General features: G+C 40.8%; 1 protein-coding gene across 2 annotated transcripts in view; it reads right to left on the reverse strand.

Annotated features, from left to right (window-relative positions):
- LOC120030785 (AP-2 complex subunit beta) overlaps positions 1-14,604 on the reverse strand; it is a 69,371-nt gene that overhangs the window by 12,192 nt on the left and 42,575 nt on the right. For both annotated transcript variants that reach the window (XM_038976230.1, XM_038976222.1), the window contains 3 exons: positions 10,860-10,944; positions 10,593-10,679; positions 2,422-2,576 (listed from right to left, as the gene is read on the reverse strand). In XM_038976230.1, the coding sequence (XP_038832158.1) occupies positions 2,422-2,576; positions 10,593-10,679; positions 10,860-10,944 (327 nt within the window). The remainder of the gene's footprint in view (positions 1-2,421; positions 2,577-10,592; positions 10,680-10,859; positions 10,945-14,604) is intronic.

The following is a 14,604-nucleotide window of genomic DNA, read 5'->3' on the forward strand; positions in this document are numbered from 1 at the left end:
ATGTACCTAACCATAAACATCAATGCCTTTCTTAAAATCAATACACTGAAGTATATATTTTGAAACCTGCATATTTAGTTAAAAGAAATTAATGTTAGCAGGCAATATTAAACGAGGGAAATTGTGTCATTGCGTTCATTGCACGCAGAGTCAGGGTATATGCAACAGTTTGGGCCGCCTGGCTCGTTGCAAACTAATTTGGCAGAATTTTACGTAATTATGAAATAACATTGAAGGTTATGCAATGTAACAGGAATATTTAGACTTATGGATGCCACCAGTTAGATAAAATACGGAACGGTTCCGTATTTCACTGAAAGAATAAACCTTTTGTTTTCGAAATGATAGTTTCCGGATTTGACCATATTAATGACCTAAGGCTCGTATTTCTGTGTGTTAATATGTTATAATTAAGTCTATGATTTGATATTTCATAGAGCAGTCTGACTGAGCGGTGGAAGGCAGCAGCAGGCTCGTAAGCATTCATTCAAACAGCACTTTCGTGTGTTTGCCAGCAGCTCTTAGCAATGCTTCAAGCATTGCGCTGTTTATGACTTCAAGCCTATCAACTCCCGAGATTAGGCTGGTGTAACCGATGTGAAATGGCTAGCTAGTTAGCGGGGTGCGCGTTAATAGCGTTTCAAACGTCACTCGCTCTGAGACTTGGAGTAGTTGTTCCCCTTGCTCTGCAAGGGCCGCGGCTTTTGTGGAGCGATGGGTAACGATGCTTCGAGGGTGGCTGTTGTCGATGTGTTCCTGGTTCAAGCCCAGGTAGGGGCGAGGAGAGGGACGGAAGCTATACTGTTACACTGGCAATACTAAAGTGCCTATAAGAACATCCAATAGTCAAAGGTATATGAAATACAAATGGTATAGAGAGAAATAGTCCTATAATTCCAATAATAACCTCAACCCAAAACTTCTTACCTGGGAATATTGAAGACTCATGTTAAAAGGAACCACCAGCTTTCATATGTTCTCATGTTCTGAGCAAAGCACTTAAACGTTAGCTTTTTACATGACACATATTGCACTTTTACTTTCTTCTCCAACACTTTGTTTTTGCATTATTTAAACCAAATTGAACATGTTTCAATATTTATTTGAGGCTAAATTGATTTTATTGATGTATTATATTAAGTTAAAATAAAAGTGTTTCATTCAGTATTGTTGTAATTGTCATTATTACAAATAAATAAATATATATATATTTTTAAATATACAAAAAAATATACAAAAACGTCCAATTAATCGGTATCGGCTTTTTTTGTCCTCCAATAATCGGTATCGGCGTTGAAAAATCATAATCGGTCGACCTCTAGTATGACTATGACTCGAAAAAGTCGCACAAAAAAAATCATTTTTTCTTATGCTGGGCATCATTCACAAGTGATAATATATAATTCACAAGTCATAGGCTAATATTGTCACCCATCAGACTATTCCTGCTTTAATCTTGTCTTTACATATCCTAAATAGCATGTGTGAAATTTGTTTTGATTTCGAATGGACCATTATTATGCACCTGTATCGAAACAGGGTCAGCGGGAAAAAATGTCATCTATGCACTTAAATAGCGAATGGAGGATGCTTTTCTCCGTGGTTTATTTTCATGCCAGCCAGGTAGGCTATATTCTCTTGTTGTAAATATAAACAATGTGCTTAATATTAGGAAAGTTGAGAAATAAATATAGTAGGCCTAGCCAATAGAAAGCTGGTCCTCCTATTTTTAGTAGAGGTCATCACCGTCACCATTTACCGTGACTAAATGGTGACCTGGAATTTTACTGCCTTCATGACTCGTGACCGCCAGTGTGGCGGTAATACATTCAACACAACAGCCCTAGACCTGCCCTTGCCTGTATTTAGGAGCTATTTTGCAGTGCTATATGGGTCTTTTGACCTTGTTCATAGCCAATCTAGAGGAGCAAAAGTTAACCAAGCAGCACGTCTGCTGCCAAGGTCACCCATTACTCTGCCAGAGGACATGTCATTCCCAATGAGTCCTCAATGATGAACAGGTTCCTTCAAACGTATGATAAGGGAACAGGATATAGCTGGGTGTGTGTAAAACAAAGAAGGTTGATAACTTGTATTACTTCCATAAACCATCTCTAGGTAACACTTCCTGGATGTAACATGCACTTCATTATAGGGGAGTGTAGCGAAGGTGCTGTCTCAGTGAGAAGGGCTATCAATTATTTCCTGGGTTCAAACATTCCACTAAAGACTAAGTCTACTCATGAAGGTCACGCAATGACTACAGCGTTTACAAAACACAAAAGTGTTAATTTGCCTGGTACTCTAGTGAGTGGAAATATAAAGAGCCTTCTGCTTGGCACTTCAGACTTCTACTGACAAAAACAATGAGTGACTTCTGAGTTCAGAATTAGGAGAGTTGAGGTTAGGCGGGTGTTTTACCGTGTAGTTGGGGTTGCCGGGTTGGATGCGGAGCTCAGCCAGGATCCAGATGCCATTGGTGAGCTTGAGTGACTGGTAGAGCATGTCCTGGCCCTCCACGTTCCTCTTGGCGATGGTGTAAATGTTGTCGTTCTGCAGCTTCCCCGACACAGTGTCTGCAAGGTCACATTACATATGAGTCAGGTATATACTAGAAGTGTGGATATAAATTCTCCGTTTTTTCAGGACTTCTGGAGTCATGAGGGAATAGGCTGCGAGGGAATACTTAAAAGGGGAATTTTGGGAAGATCTCAGGAATTTTCCAACCCTACATTATGGGGAGATCAGCGCTACACAGGCAAAGCTCAGCCTCATGGGCTGTAGGCTATTCTACGGTCGACTACTGATAAGTGCACATTGGATAAGTGCATTCTCCATTGTAGTGCAGTTCAGCAGTTGCAATTAAAAAAATGTTTACTGACAGTACTCATTCGGACATACACATCTGAGAAGGGAGTTATCTATAGACTAAGGCATTGTATTGTACAGTAGTAGCTTCATTTTTGGGAACTGCATTCTTTAGTCTAGGAACATGAGGTTTTTGCTTTATTACTAGGTATTGGGCTATATATGCAGTGGTTTCTACAGTTTCCATTGTTGGTTTGCAGCGTCATCTAAAAAAAGGACTGAGGGACTCAATACAACAAGAGAGAAGGAGATTGATTTCATGTAAGACGAAATTCATAATAATAACAGTATGTGAAAAACCAAACAACTAGGCCATTAGCTGCTTTCTGAGTCATATTAGACTACACACATTGCCTGACAAATCATTCCATTTCCATGACCTACGTCAGCTGCCTATTCCTCTGTCCCAGTCAATCTGTACCCTTAAGGCAACTCTAATGGTTTCTCTGTGAGCCTGGCTAACTACTGGCAGTGGGGAGCAGCTCAGCTAATATATTTACATTAGCTTCTTGAAACAACTGCTGGAGCTTAGTCCCTCCTTTGTGCCTCTAAGTGAAGAAAAAAAATGTGTCCTGATCCAAGTCAAACTTTGAGTAAGGGGAACAGAGCTAGGGTAACTTCTACCAGTGCTGTGAACGTTGAAGCAATACATTGAACGTCATGGATGTAACCTAGCCTGTAAGCTGCACTCTTATGTGGACTGTAACTACAGGGAGTAGCTACTACAACTTCCAGATCTCACATCTAGAGGTGGGGATGTCACTATAGACACTATGTCTAATGGGCTTAAAACCATAGGTCAATGGACAATCTACCACTACCATAAAGTCTGACCCTGAGGCCCATGTCCCATTGCAGGTCCTGTCCTGAGCACTCGTCAGTGCCACTGCTCTCAGCCCTCAGTCACTCTGTTGTCTGGGGCAACCAGGCATGGTGTGGGTTATCATTAAAGAGCTTGTGTGAAGTCTCCTTCAGGGAAACAGGGGGGAGGCGAAATGCCTTGAAAGGAGTCCTGAGAGGTAGGTGGTGGATGGAGAGAAGGAGAAAGAGAAGTGTCAAAAAAGAAAGAAGCAGGACAAGTGACAGTGGGGGAATGAATTTCATCTCTCCTACAGCGCAGTGGAACAGCTTCCTGTATGACTAGTCTGCTCTAACCATTTACCTTTGAGCAACACTTGTCAGTCATAGATGGCAAATGGCTGCTTTTTGTTACCCTACTTTGTTTGAATGTGAGACGCAACTTAAGTGGTGTTTGTATTTTTGTGTGGCCAATCAGTGCCTTGTAATTTTCAGGGCAAAATGTGAATTGTCGTTTTGTCTTTTTCAGGGCAGAAAGGATGTCAGTTGTGTTTTAATAACAGCCTTTGAAACCATCCAACCACTTTATCACAATGACATTCTATGTCTTCAGATGAACAAGGGAAACAAACATTGATTACTGGGAAAAGGTTATATCCATTAAAATGAAAAGTATGATTCAAGACCATTTAATGTGTTGAAATATTACTTTAATTAGCTAGCTAGTATGTTGCCTACTTGGTGGCAAACATTTTGTATTTGCTATGCTATTATTCTCGCTTGCATGACTCATGGCTCTACTGTGGCTGTGGAAAGAGCATTTAAGTCATTTACATTTAAGTCATTTAGCAGACGCTCTTATCCAGAGCGACTTACAAATTGGTGCATTCACCTTATGACATCCAGTGGAACAACCACTTTACAATAGTGCATCTAAATCTTTTAAGGGGGGGGGGGGGGGGGGGGGGGGTCAGAAGGATTACTTTATCCTATCCTAGGTATTCCTTAAAGAGGTGGGGTTTCAGGTGTCTCCGGAAGGTGGTGATTGACTCCGCTGTCCTGGCGTCGTGAGGGAGTTTGTTCCACCATTGGGGTGCCAGAGCAGCGAACAGTTTTGACTGGGCTGAGCGGGAACTGTACTTCCTCAGTGGTAGGGAGGCGAGCAGGCCAGAGGTGGATGAACGCAGTGCCCTTGTTTGGGTGTAGGGCCTGATCAGAGCCTGAAGGTACTGAGGTGCCGTTCCCCTCACAGCTCCGTAGGCAAGCACCATGGTCTTGTAGCGGATGCGAGCTTCAACTGGAAGCCAGTGGAGAGAGCGGAGGAGCGGGGTGACGTGAGAGAACTTGGGAAGGTTGAAGAGCCTTGTTTTAAATTAGGCTACTGGAGTACTGCTTGTCACGCTACAAAGAAAGCATCTAAAAACAGAGGTGGTAACATAATAAGAATCTCCATATTTGACTGAGGGAAAATGTAGGCAGCAAAAGAAAATACATTTTCATTACCATAAATACACATCTTCCAGAGATATCATCTTCCAAAAATGTACACTACCGTTCAAAAGATTGGGGTCACTTAGAAATGTCCTTGTTTTTGAAAGAAAAGCATATTTTTTGTCCCATTAAAATAACATCAAATTGATTAGAAATACAGTGTAGACGTTGTCAATGTTGTAAATGACTATTGTAGCTGGAAACTGCTGATTTTTAATGGAATATCTACATAGGCATACAGAGGCCCATTATCAGCAACCATCACTCCTGTGTTCCAATGGCATGTTGTGTTTGTTATTCAAGTTTATAATTTGAAAAGGCTAATTGATCATTAGAAAACCCTTTTGCAACTATGTTAGCACAGCTGAAAACGGTTGTGCTGATTAAAGAAGCAATAAAACTGACCTTCTTTAGACTAGTTGAGTATCTGGAGCATCAGCATTTGTGGGTTCGATGGCTCAAAATGGCCAGAAACAAAGAACTTTCTTCTGAAACTCATCAGTCTATTCTTGTTCTCAAAAATGAAGGCTATTCCATGCGAGAAATTGCCAAGAACCTGAAGATCTCGTACAACGCTGTGTACTTCTCCCTTCTCAGAACAGCACAAACTGGCTCTAACCTGAATAGAAAGAGGAGTGGGAGGCCCCGGTGCACAACTGAGCAAGAGGACAAGTACATTAGTGTCTTTAGTTTGAGAAACAGACGCCTCACAAGTCCTCAACTGGCAGCTTCATTAAATAGTACCCGCAAAACACCAGTCTCAACGTTAACAGTGAAGAGGCGACTCTGGGATGCTGGCCTTCTAGGCAGCGTTTCAAAGAAAAATCCATATCTCAGACTGGCCAATAAAAAGAAAAGATTAAGATAGACAAAAGAACAGACACTGAACAGAGGAAAATAGCCTAATAAATGAAAAAACCATCTAAAATCAACAATGTCATAATTTTCAATTAAAAGTAGACTCAGCGAAATGACGTTGCCTTGAGCAGCACCGCAGATATTGCGATGAGCGAGATGCAAGTCTTCACTCCCACACAGTGTCTGCTTCACGCTGCTAGAGCCCAAAACAGTGTGGGAGTTTGGCCGCGAGCTTCATAGGGATGGGCATGAGTAATTGAGTACACGAACAGACGTCAAACGTCAATCTTTAACCAGATATATATATATACAGTTCCAGTCAAATGTTTGGACACCTACTCATTCAGGGGTGTTTCTTATTTTTAATTTTTTTAACTATTTTCTACATTGTAGAATAATAGTGAAGACATCAAAACTATGAAATCACACATATGGAATCATGTAGTAAGCAAAAAAGTGTTAAACAAATCAAGAAATATTTAATATTTGAGATTCTTCAAAGTAGCCACCATTTGCCTTGAAAACAGCTTTGCACACTCTTGGCATTCTCTCAACCAGCTTCATGAGATAGTCACCTGGAATGCATTTCAATTAACAGGTGTGCCTTCTTAAAAGTTAATTTGTGGAATTTCTTTCCTTCTTAATGCGTTTGAGCCAATCAGTTGTGCTGTGACAAGGTAGGGGAGGTATACAGAAGATAGCCCTATTTGGGAAAATACCAAGTCCATATTATGGCAAGAACAGCTCAAATAAGCAAAGAGAAACAACAGTCCATCATTACTTCAAGATCTTTGAAAGTTACTTCAAGTGCAGTCGCAAAAACCATTAAGCACTATGATGAAACTGGCTCTCATGAGGCCGCCACAGGAAAGGAAGACCCAGAGTTAACTCTGCTGCAGAGGATACGTTCATTAGAGTTTACTGCACCTTAGATTGCAGCCCAAATAAATGCTTCACTGAGTTCAAGTAAAAGACACATCTCAACATCAACTGTTCAGAGAAGACTGCGTGAATCAGGCCTTCATGGTAGAATTGCTGCAAAGAACCCACTACTAAAGGATACCAATAAGACGAAGAGACTTGCTTGGGCCAAGAAACACGAGCAATGGACATTAGATCAGTGGAAATCTGTCTGATCTGGCGAGTCCAGATTTGAGATTTTTGGTTCCAACCATCGTGTCTTTGTGAGACGCAGAGTAGGTGAACGGATTATCTCTGCATGTGTGGTTCCCACCGTGAAGCATGGAGGAGGTGGTGTGATGGTGCTTTGCTGGTGACACTGTCAGTGATTTATTTAGAATTCAAGGCACACTTAAACAGCATAGCTACCACAGCATTCTGCAGCAATACGCCATCCCATCTGGTTTGCGCTTAGTGGGACTATCATTTGTTTTTCAACAGGACAATGACCCAACACACCTCCAGGCTGTGTAAGGGCTATTTGACCAAGAAGAAGAGTGATGGGGTGCTGCATCAGATGACCTGGCCTCCACAATCACCCAACCTCAACCCAATTGAGATGGTTTTGGGATGAGTAGGACTGCAGATTGAAGGAAAAGCAGCCAACATATGTGCTCAGCATATGTTGGAACTCCTTCAAGACTGTTGGAAAAGCAGAAGCTGGTTGAGAGAAGCCCAAGAGTGTGCAACGCTGTCATCAAGGCAAAGGGTGGCTACTTTGAAGAATCTAAAATATATTTTGATTTGTTTAACACTTTTTTGGTTACTATGATTCCATATGTGTTATTTTACAATGTAGAAAATAGTGAAAATAAAGAAAAACCCTTGAATGAGTAGGTACAGTTGAAGTCAGAAGTTTACATACACCTAGGTTGGAGTCATTAAAACTTGTTTTTCAACCACTCCACAAATGTCTTGTTACCAAACTATAGTTTTGGAAAGTCGGTTAGGACTTCTATTTTGTGCATGACACAAGTAATTTTTCCAACAAATGTTTACAGACAGATTATTTATTTATTTTATTTCACATCTATCACTCCAATGTTAATTTGCTAAACTGTAATTACTTCGCTACTATGGCCTATTTATTGCCTTACCTCCTTACTCCATTTGCACACACTGTATATATACTTTTCTATAGTGTTATTGACTGTACTTTTGTTTATCCCATGTGTAACTCTATGTTGTTTTTTGTCACACTGCTTTGCTTTATCTTGGCCAGGTCGCAGTTGTAAATGAGAACTTGTTCTCAACTGGCCTACCTGGTTAAATAAAAATGAAATAAATAAAAAATAAATAAAATAGATTAATTCACTGTATCACAATTCCAGTGGGTCAGATGTTTACATGAACTAAATTGACTGTGCCATTAAACAAATTAAAGGCAATTCTACCAAATACTAATTGAGTGTATGTAAACGTCTGACCAACTGGGAATGTGAAAGAAATAAAATATGAAATAAATCCTTCTCTCTACTATTATTCTGACATCTCACATTCTTAAAATAAAATGGTGATCCTAACTGACCTAAGACAGGGCATTTTTACTAGGATTAAATGTCAGGAATTATGAAAAACGGAGTTTAAATGTATTTGGCTAAGGAGTATGTAAACTTCGACTTCAACTGTATGTCCAAACTTTTGACTGGTACTGTACATTTGCAGCAGCACTATCACAACTCCTCGACAATGGTAGGGATTTTGTGAATCACTGATAAATCATTGTCTCAACACAACCTCGAAATGCGTGGACATGGATCAGGAGCAAAGAAGATCTGGATGGACTCCATCAATCCTGTAGAGCATCTTCTGTTTCCAAAATGTGTAAAAGTTATATATAAAATGTATGCCAACAGAGCTACAGTAGTCTTCTAGCCAGGTGTGTAATGCTAGTAGCCTGATGAATTTTCACAGCCGTGGCCCAGCGATGGTACCGGGCCTGAAATAATTGGCCGCTTTTTGGAATCTTCCAGAGCTAAAATCAGTTCTTTAAAAACTCATTTTCAGCTGTTCCCGAGCTAGCCCTCCTAATGTCCTTTGACCCCACATGGACTATGACAGCGTCGTGTGTATGCATCTGTACTGTGTATGTGCATGTGTGTTCCTGTAGGTGGGTGTGGGAAGACATCTGCACATGAATTGCAGGCAGGTGTGTAACGCTGGAACCTAAATCTGTGATGTTGTGGTCACTGCAACAAAGCCAGAGGGTTAGAGGAAAAGGCCAATTCCACCATTTAAATGTTACCACTTTAAACCCCTAGTCATCTTATCAAGTCCTCCAGTCAATCTGTAGCATCTCTTTTAAACCAATGCCCTCAGCTTCCAGTGCTTAACTGGCTTCAGTCTGGTGAACACAAGTTAGGAAAGGATTTGATGACGTTGTGGTTTGATGGTTTCAGAAGGTCACCTGCGGTACCACCTGTCCAGGTTGGTAAATCAAACCCTGCATATAGACTAAACAATAACTAAAGCTACTTCCCTCCAATATAACTTTCCCAAAACAAGGACGGCCCTCTATCTGCCCTGTAGTTGGCTCAACGTGTTATATCTATGAAAGGAGAGGATAGTAGTAGTAAGTGTGATTCAGACATGAGCTCCGTGAGGACAATAGGCCTGATATATTACCAAATAATATTTTAGGATGACAAAAACACCAACAAGTCACCGAACACAAGCACACCCAGAGATGTCATATCTTTCCAAAACTGACTGAGCATATCATGAGCAAAAGGTTTTTCTATTGGCCTCATAGGTTAATGGATGTCATTTGTCCATTTTACATGCGTCAAAAGTTGAAATAAGTTGAACTTTTGACAGCTAGACAGATGCATAGAGCACTCTTCATGCATTTCATCCTTCTCTGCATGCTTTCTCCTCATCAAATTACATCTCCTTCCACTGAATCACCAGCACTCAATCGATAGGAAACACTCGAAGTGACACTGTCCTTCACTTGTGCTCGAAGCAGTTAAAAAAAAGGACAAAGATCTTATCCCATTGTACTCTTGGTAACTTAAACACAATGAAGTGTTCAAAACCACACTAAGCTGCAATTTCAACATCACCTAACAAATGTCCTCTGACATAAAAAAGATAGAGGAATACAGGAAGCTAGATTGGTGATGAGACTTAATTGTCTTTTTATAATTTGTGTTTGTGGCTGATTACTGTAAATGACTATGGGGTGTGTATTTCATCCACAAATATTAGCAGCATTGTGGATCGACTCTCAGGTCCTCACACTTTAAGACTGAATCACGCAAGGTTACATTTTTAAAGCATAGCGTGAACAGCTCCGATGATGGACATTTGAGCCGTACTGCTCGAAAGCCTTGTGTTTCTCGATAGGCTGGGTTTCAGTACAGTCAGGGTTAGGAGGGTGAAAGAAAACCCTCTCCAACACAAACATAGTATACATTTTCATTCTAGATCTGTATTAGTGTTTTTATACCATTGAGCAGTAGGAGGAGGAAAACCCACAGATAAAAAAAGTGACAGCTCTTAGAGTACATATCATGGTCAGAATTTTTTTTTGTTGTTGTTCATATGGTGCATAAAACATAAGTTAGTGTTCAAAGGTACATATAGCTTTCATCCATAGAAGTAAAGAAGCATACCTGCGTTTAAGTGGCACTCCTTGATCTGGTACTGCAGCTCGTTCTCATTGGGGATGTCTTTCCAGGTTGCCAGGAACACCTGTCGCTCTGAGGCAGATGAAGATGGGGGGGGAAATAAGAGTGAAACCTGAACCTAGCGGGGATCTACAAAGGTCCTTGTGTTGGTATAAAATAAACTCTTCAAACTCTTTGGTGATAATGACTCTACTGCTATGGTAATGAGCTGAAAATTGAGTGTTTGAGAGTGTTGCTTCCAGACACACGTACCCATTTTACCGTCCTCCACAAAGAAAATGTTGAGTGGGATAAGCCCGCTGAAGTAGAAAACATCAATGTTGTTCTTCACAGCCACCTGTGGACAAAAGACAACGTCAACACAACGTTAATATGACATCAGTCAGTGCCATGCACTAGAGGTGGCTGATTTGGACATATAGAATTCCAATAAGTCCTCAAACACTTCTGAGCACTTAGGAGCATGAGAAAGATGAGGCAGACAACTGTAAATATAGAATTGCTCTAAATAAGAAAAAGTACTCTTGAAATGCCCATGCAGTGTCTGTCATGGCTAGACAGAAGTGAGACTGGAGAGGTGTCTATTTGTGAATGTGGGTGGCGAGGGCTTAAAGCTGAGTGTGTGGTCTGTTGGACTCTGCAACTAATGCAGTATACAGCCCTCAAGGGCACTCTGAGCTCTCTCTGAACTTGATTAATATTTCTGGCTTCATGGAGTGACCCTCCGGCAGGCAGTCCTGTCCTTAGTCTGTTCACGAATAGACATTATCAGATGTACTTGACAGGAACACTGTGTGAAAGTTGCGCAATGCTAAGCACCGAGGACACACAAACAGAGAGAGAGACATAAATACAAAACACACAAACCTCATCTAGTATGACGGAGTTGTCGATTCCGTGAAAAAACTTTCCCCCATTAGCTCACAACGCAACTCGCATCGTGACACAACATGGAATTAGAGCTCCGTCAGAAAATCAATTAATCCACAAAAGGACAATCGTCTCCACCTACACATCTGAACCAAACTGACGTCCTGTCTGGGCTTAAAAAAATCCCCATGATAAAACACCCAAGCTCATTACAGAGGCCTTTTGATTTGTTTAGTGTCACATGATCGGAGTCATAGACATCCTAATAAAGTATATCAAAACACAAGACGCATCACAATGGGGAGTGTGGGAGAGGTGTCGGAATCACATGGTAAATATCCCTAGGCTGTGTTGTGATTAAGTACCAAAGCTGCCAATAACTATTATCTTTGTTAGTACTTAGAAGTCTTCATTACAACTTAGGGTCTCTGAGGTAATTATTAGAATGAACACTGAGGTGAATCAGGGTCAGTAGTGTTGAATGGTGGGATTGGTAGATATTTATAGTCATTATTATCAATTACTCAATCTGCTGTTTTCTTATAGAATGGCCTAAGGACACATGTGATTGACAAAATGTGTCACTACAGGCGCCAAATTTTTTATTTATTTAACTAGGCAAGTCAGTTAAGAACAAATTCTTATTTTCAATGACGGCCTACCGGCCAAACCCTAACGACGCTGTGCCAATTGTGCACCGCCTTTATGGGACTCCCAATCACGGCCGGTTGTGATACAGCCTGGAAGCGAATCAGGGTCTGTAGTGACGCCTCTAGCACTGAGATGCTGCGCCACTCGGGAGCCCCATGAGCAAGTCTTCTGAAAAAAAGGACACAAGAGGTTGAATATTCACTATTGAATATCATTCTGCATTTATGAGTAAGTAGATACTATATGAGCAGTGTTCATTTGAGCAGTGAGTGGATCCAACCCAGATGAACAGCTGTGGTGTGGTGAGCTCAAACACTCTAACGGTGGTCTGCTTACCACCGGGCCTTCAGAGACAGATATTTTCCCGCGCACACACACACACACACACACACACACACACACACACACACACACACACACACACAATACCCATGCCGGGAAGGCAAGAACAGAAAAGGAGGAATCATTATAGGATGGAGGCTAGCCTGGGATATAGGCACAAAGAAAGTAGCTGTCTCAGCTGGAGAGCCCTGTAAAGTAGTGTTATTTTGGCTGAATGGTTTCCAGTGCATCTCTCTCAGCCACTGAACAGTGAAAATGAGATGACTGGAACTAATAAAGTCTGCTGATGGATGGGCTGCTTTCCAGGATAGCTGAGTAGCTGTTATATATTGCCATTATATAGGCCTACGTGCTCTTATGCATATTACCAAAGAATATACAGAGCTTTAAAAAAGGGCTATGTATTCAATTTCTGAGAATGGATTTACAGAAAGCTATTCCAGTGAATTGCCTTACCTCCATAAAAATGTGAGCTTATGAAATGAGAGTTTGACGCAAGACAGAAGCACCCAATTCTGTAGATTATAGTTTGATAAACAGCATTTAGAATCCTGCTTTCTCTGGGGACTTAATACCTAGTTTTACATACACTTCAACGAGGCTGTAAAAAAGACAGGCTCAAAAGCATATAAACAAATGCCATACATTGAGGATATCTTGAAGTTTGAAATTAATTTCTATTATAAAATGCATATAGCTTGTTTTTTTGTTTTCCATTGTAATAGGTCTCAGGCTTGAAAGAGGAGTTTGCACACCGTACGTTGTTCCAGGAGGGAAAAAACTACAGTACCACTCATTCAAGACTTTCTTTATTTTTACTATTTTCTACATTGTAGAATAGTGAAAACATCAAAACTATAAATAAAAATACACATATGGAATCATGTAGTAACCAAAAAAGTGATAAACAAAACAAAATATATTTTACATTTTAGATTCTAGATTCTTCAAAGTAGACACCATTTGCCTTGACAGCTTTGCACACTCTTGGCATTCTCTCAACCAGCTTTACCTGGAATGCTTTTCCAACAGTCTTGACAGAGTTCCCATATATGCTGAATACTTGTTGGCTGCTTTTCCTTCACTCTGCGGTCCAACTCATCCCAAACCATCTCAATTGGGTTGACTTCGGGTGATTGTGGAGGCCAGGTCATTTGATGCAGCACACCATCACTCTCTTTCTTGGTCAAATAGCCCTTACACAGCCTGGAGGTGTGTTGGGTCATTGTCCTGTTGAAAGACAAATGATAGTCCCACTAAGCGCAAACCAGATGGGATGGCGTATCGCTGCAGAATGCTTTGGTAGCTATGCTGGTTAAGTGTGCCTTGAATTCTAAATAAATCACAGACAGTGTCACCAAAAAAGCAGACCCACACAATCACGCCTCCTCCATTCTTCACGTTGGGAACCACACATGTGGAGATCATCTGTTCACCTACTCTGCATCTTACAAAGACACGGTGGTTGGAACCAAAAATCTAAAATTTGGACTCATCAGACCAAAGGACAGATTTACACCGGACTAATGTCCATTGCTCGTGTTTCTTAGCCCAACCAAGTCTCTTATTATTATTGGTGTCCTTTAGTAGTGGTTTATTTGCAGCAATTTGACCATGAAGGCCTGAATCACGCAGTCTCCTCTGAACAGTTGATGTTGAGATGTGTCTGTTACTTGAACTCTGTGAAGCATTTATTTGGGCAGCAATTTCTGAGGCTGGTAACTCTAATGAAGTAACTCTGGGTCTTCCTTTCCTCTCGCGGTCCTCAAGAGAGCCAGTTTCATCATAACGATTGATGGTTTTTGCGACTGCACTTGAAGAAACTTTAAAAGTCCGAATTGACTGACCTTCATGACTTAAAGTAATGATGAACTGCATTTCCCTTTGCTTATTTGAGCTGTTCTTGCCATAATATGGACTTGGTCCTTTACCAAATAGAGATATATTCTGTATACCACCCCTACCTTATCACAACACAACTGATCAAACTCATAAAGGAAAGAAATTCCACAAATTAACTTTTAACAAGACACACCTGCTAAATGACATGTATTCCAGTTGACTACCTCATGAAGCTGGTTGAGAGAATGCCAAGAGTATCCAAACCTGCCATCAAGGCAAAGGGTGGCTACTT

The sequence above is a fragment of the Salvelinus namaycush genome, chromosome 3 (assembly GCF_016432855.1).
Source record: "Salvelinus namaycush isolate Seneca chromosome 3, SaNama_1.0, whole genome shotgun sequence".
NCBI classification, from domain to species: domain Eukaryota; kingdom Metazoa; phylum Chordata; class Actinopteri; order Salmoniformes; family Salmonidae; genus Salvelinus; species Salvelinus namaycush.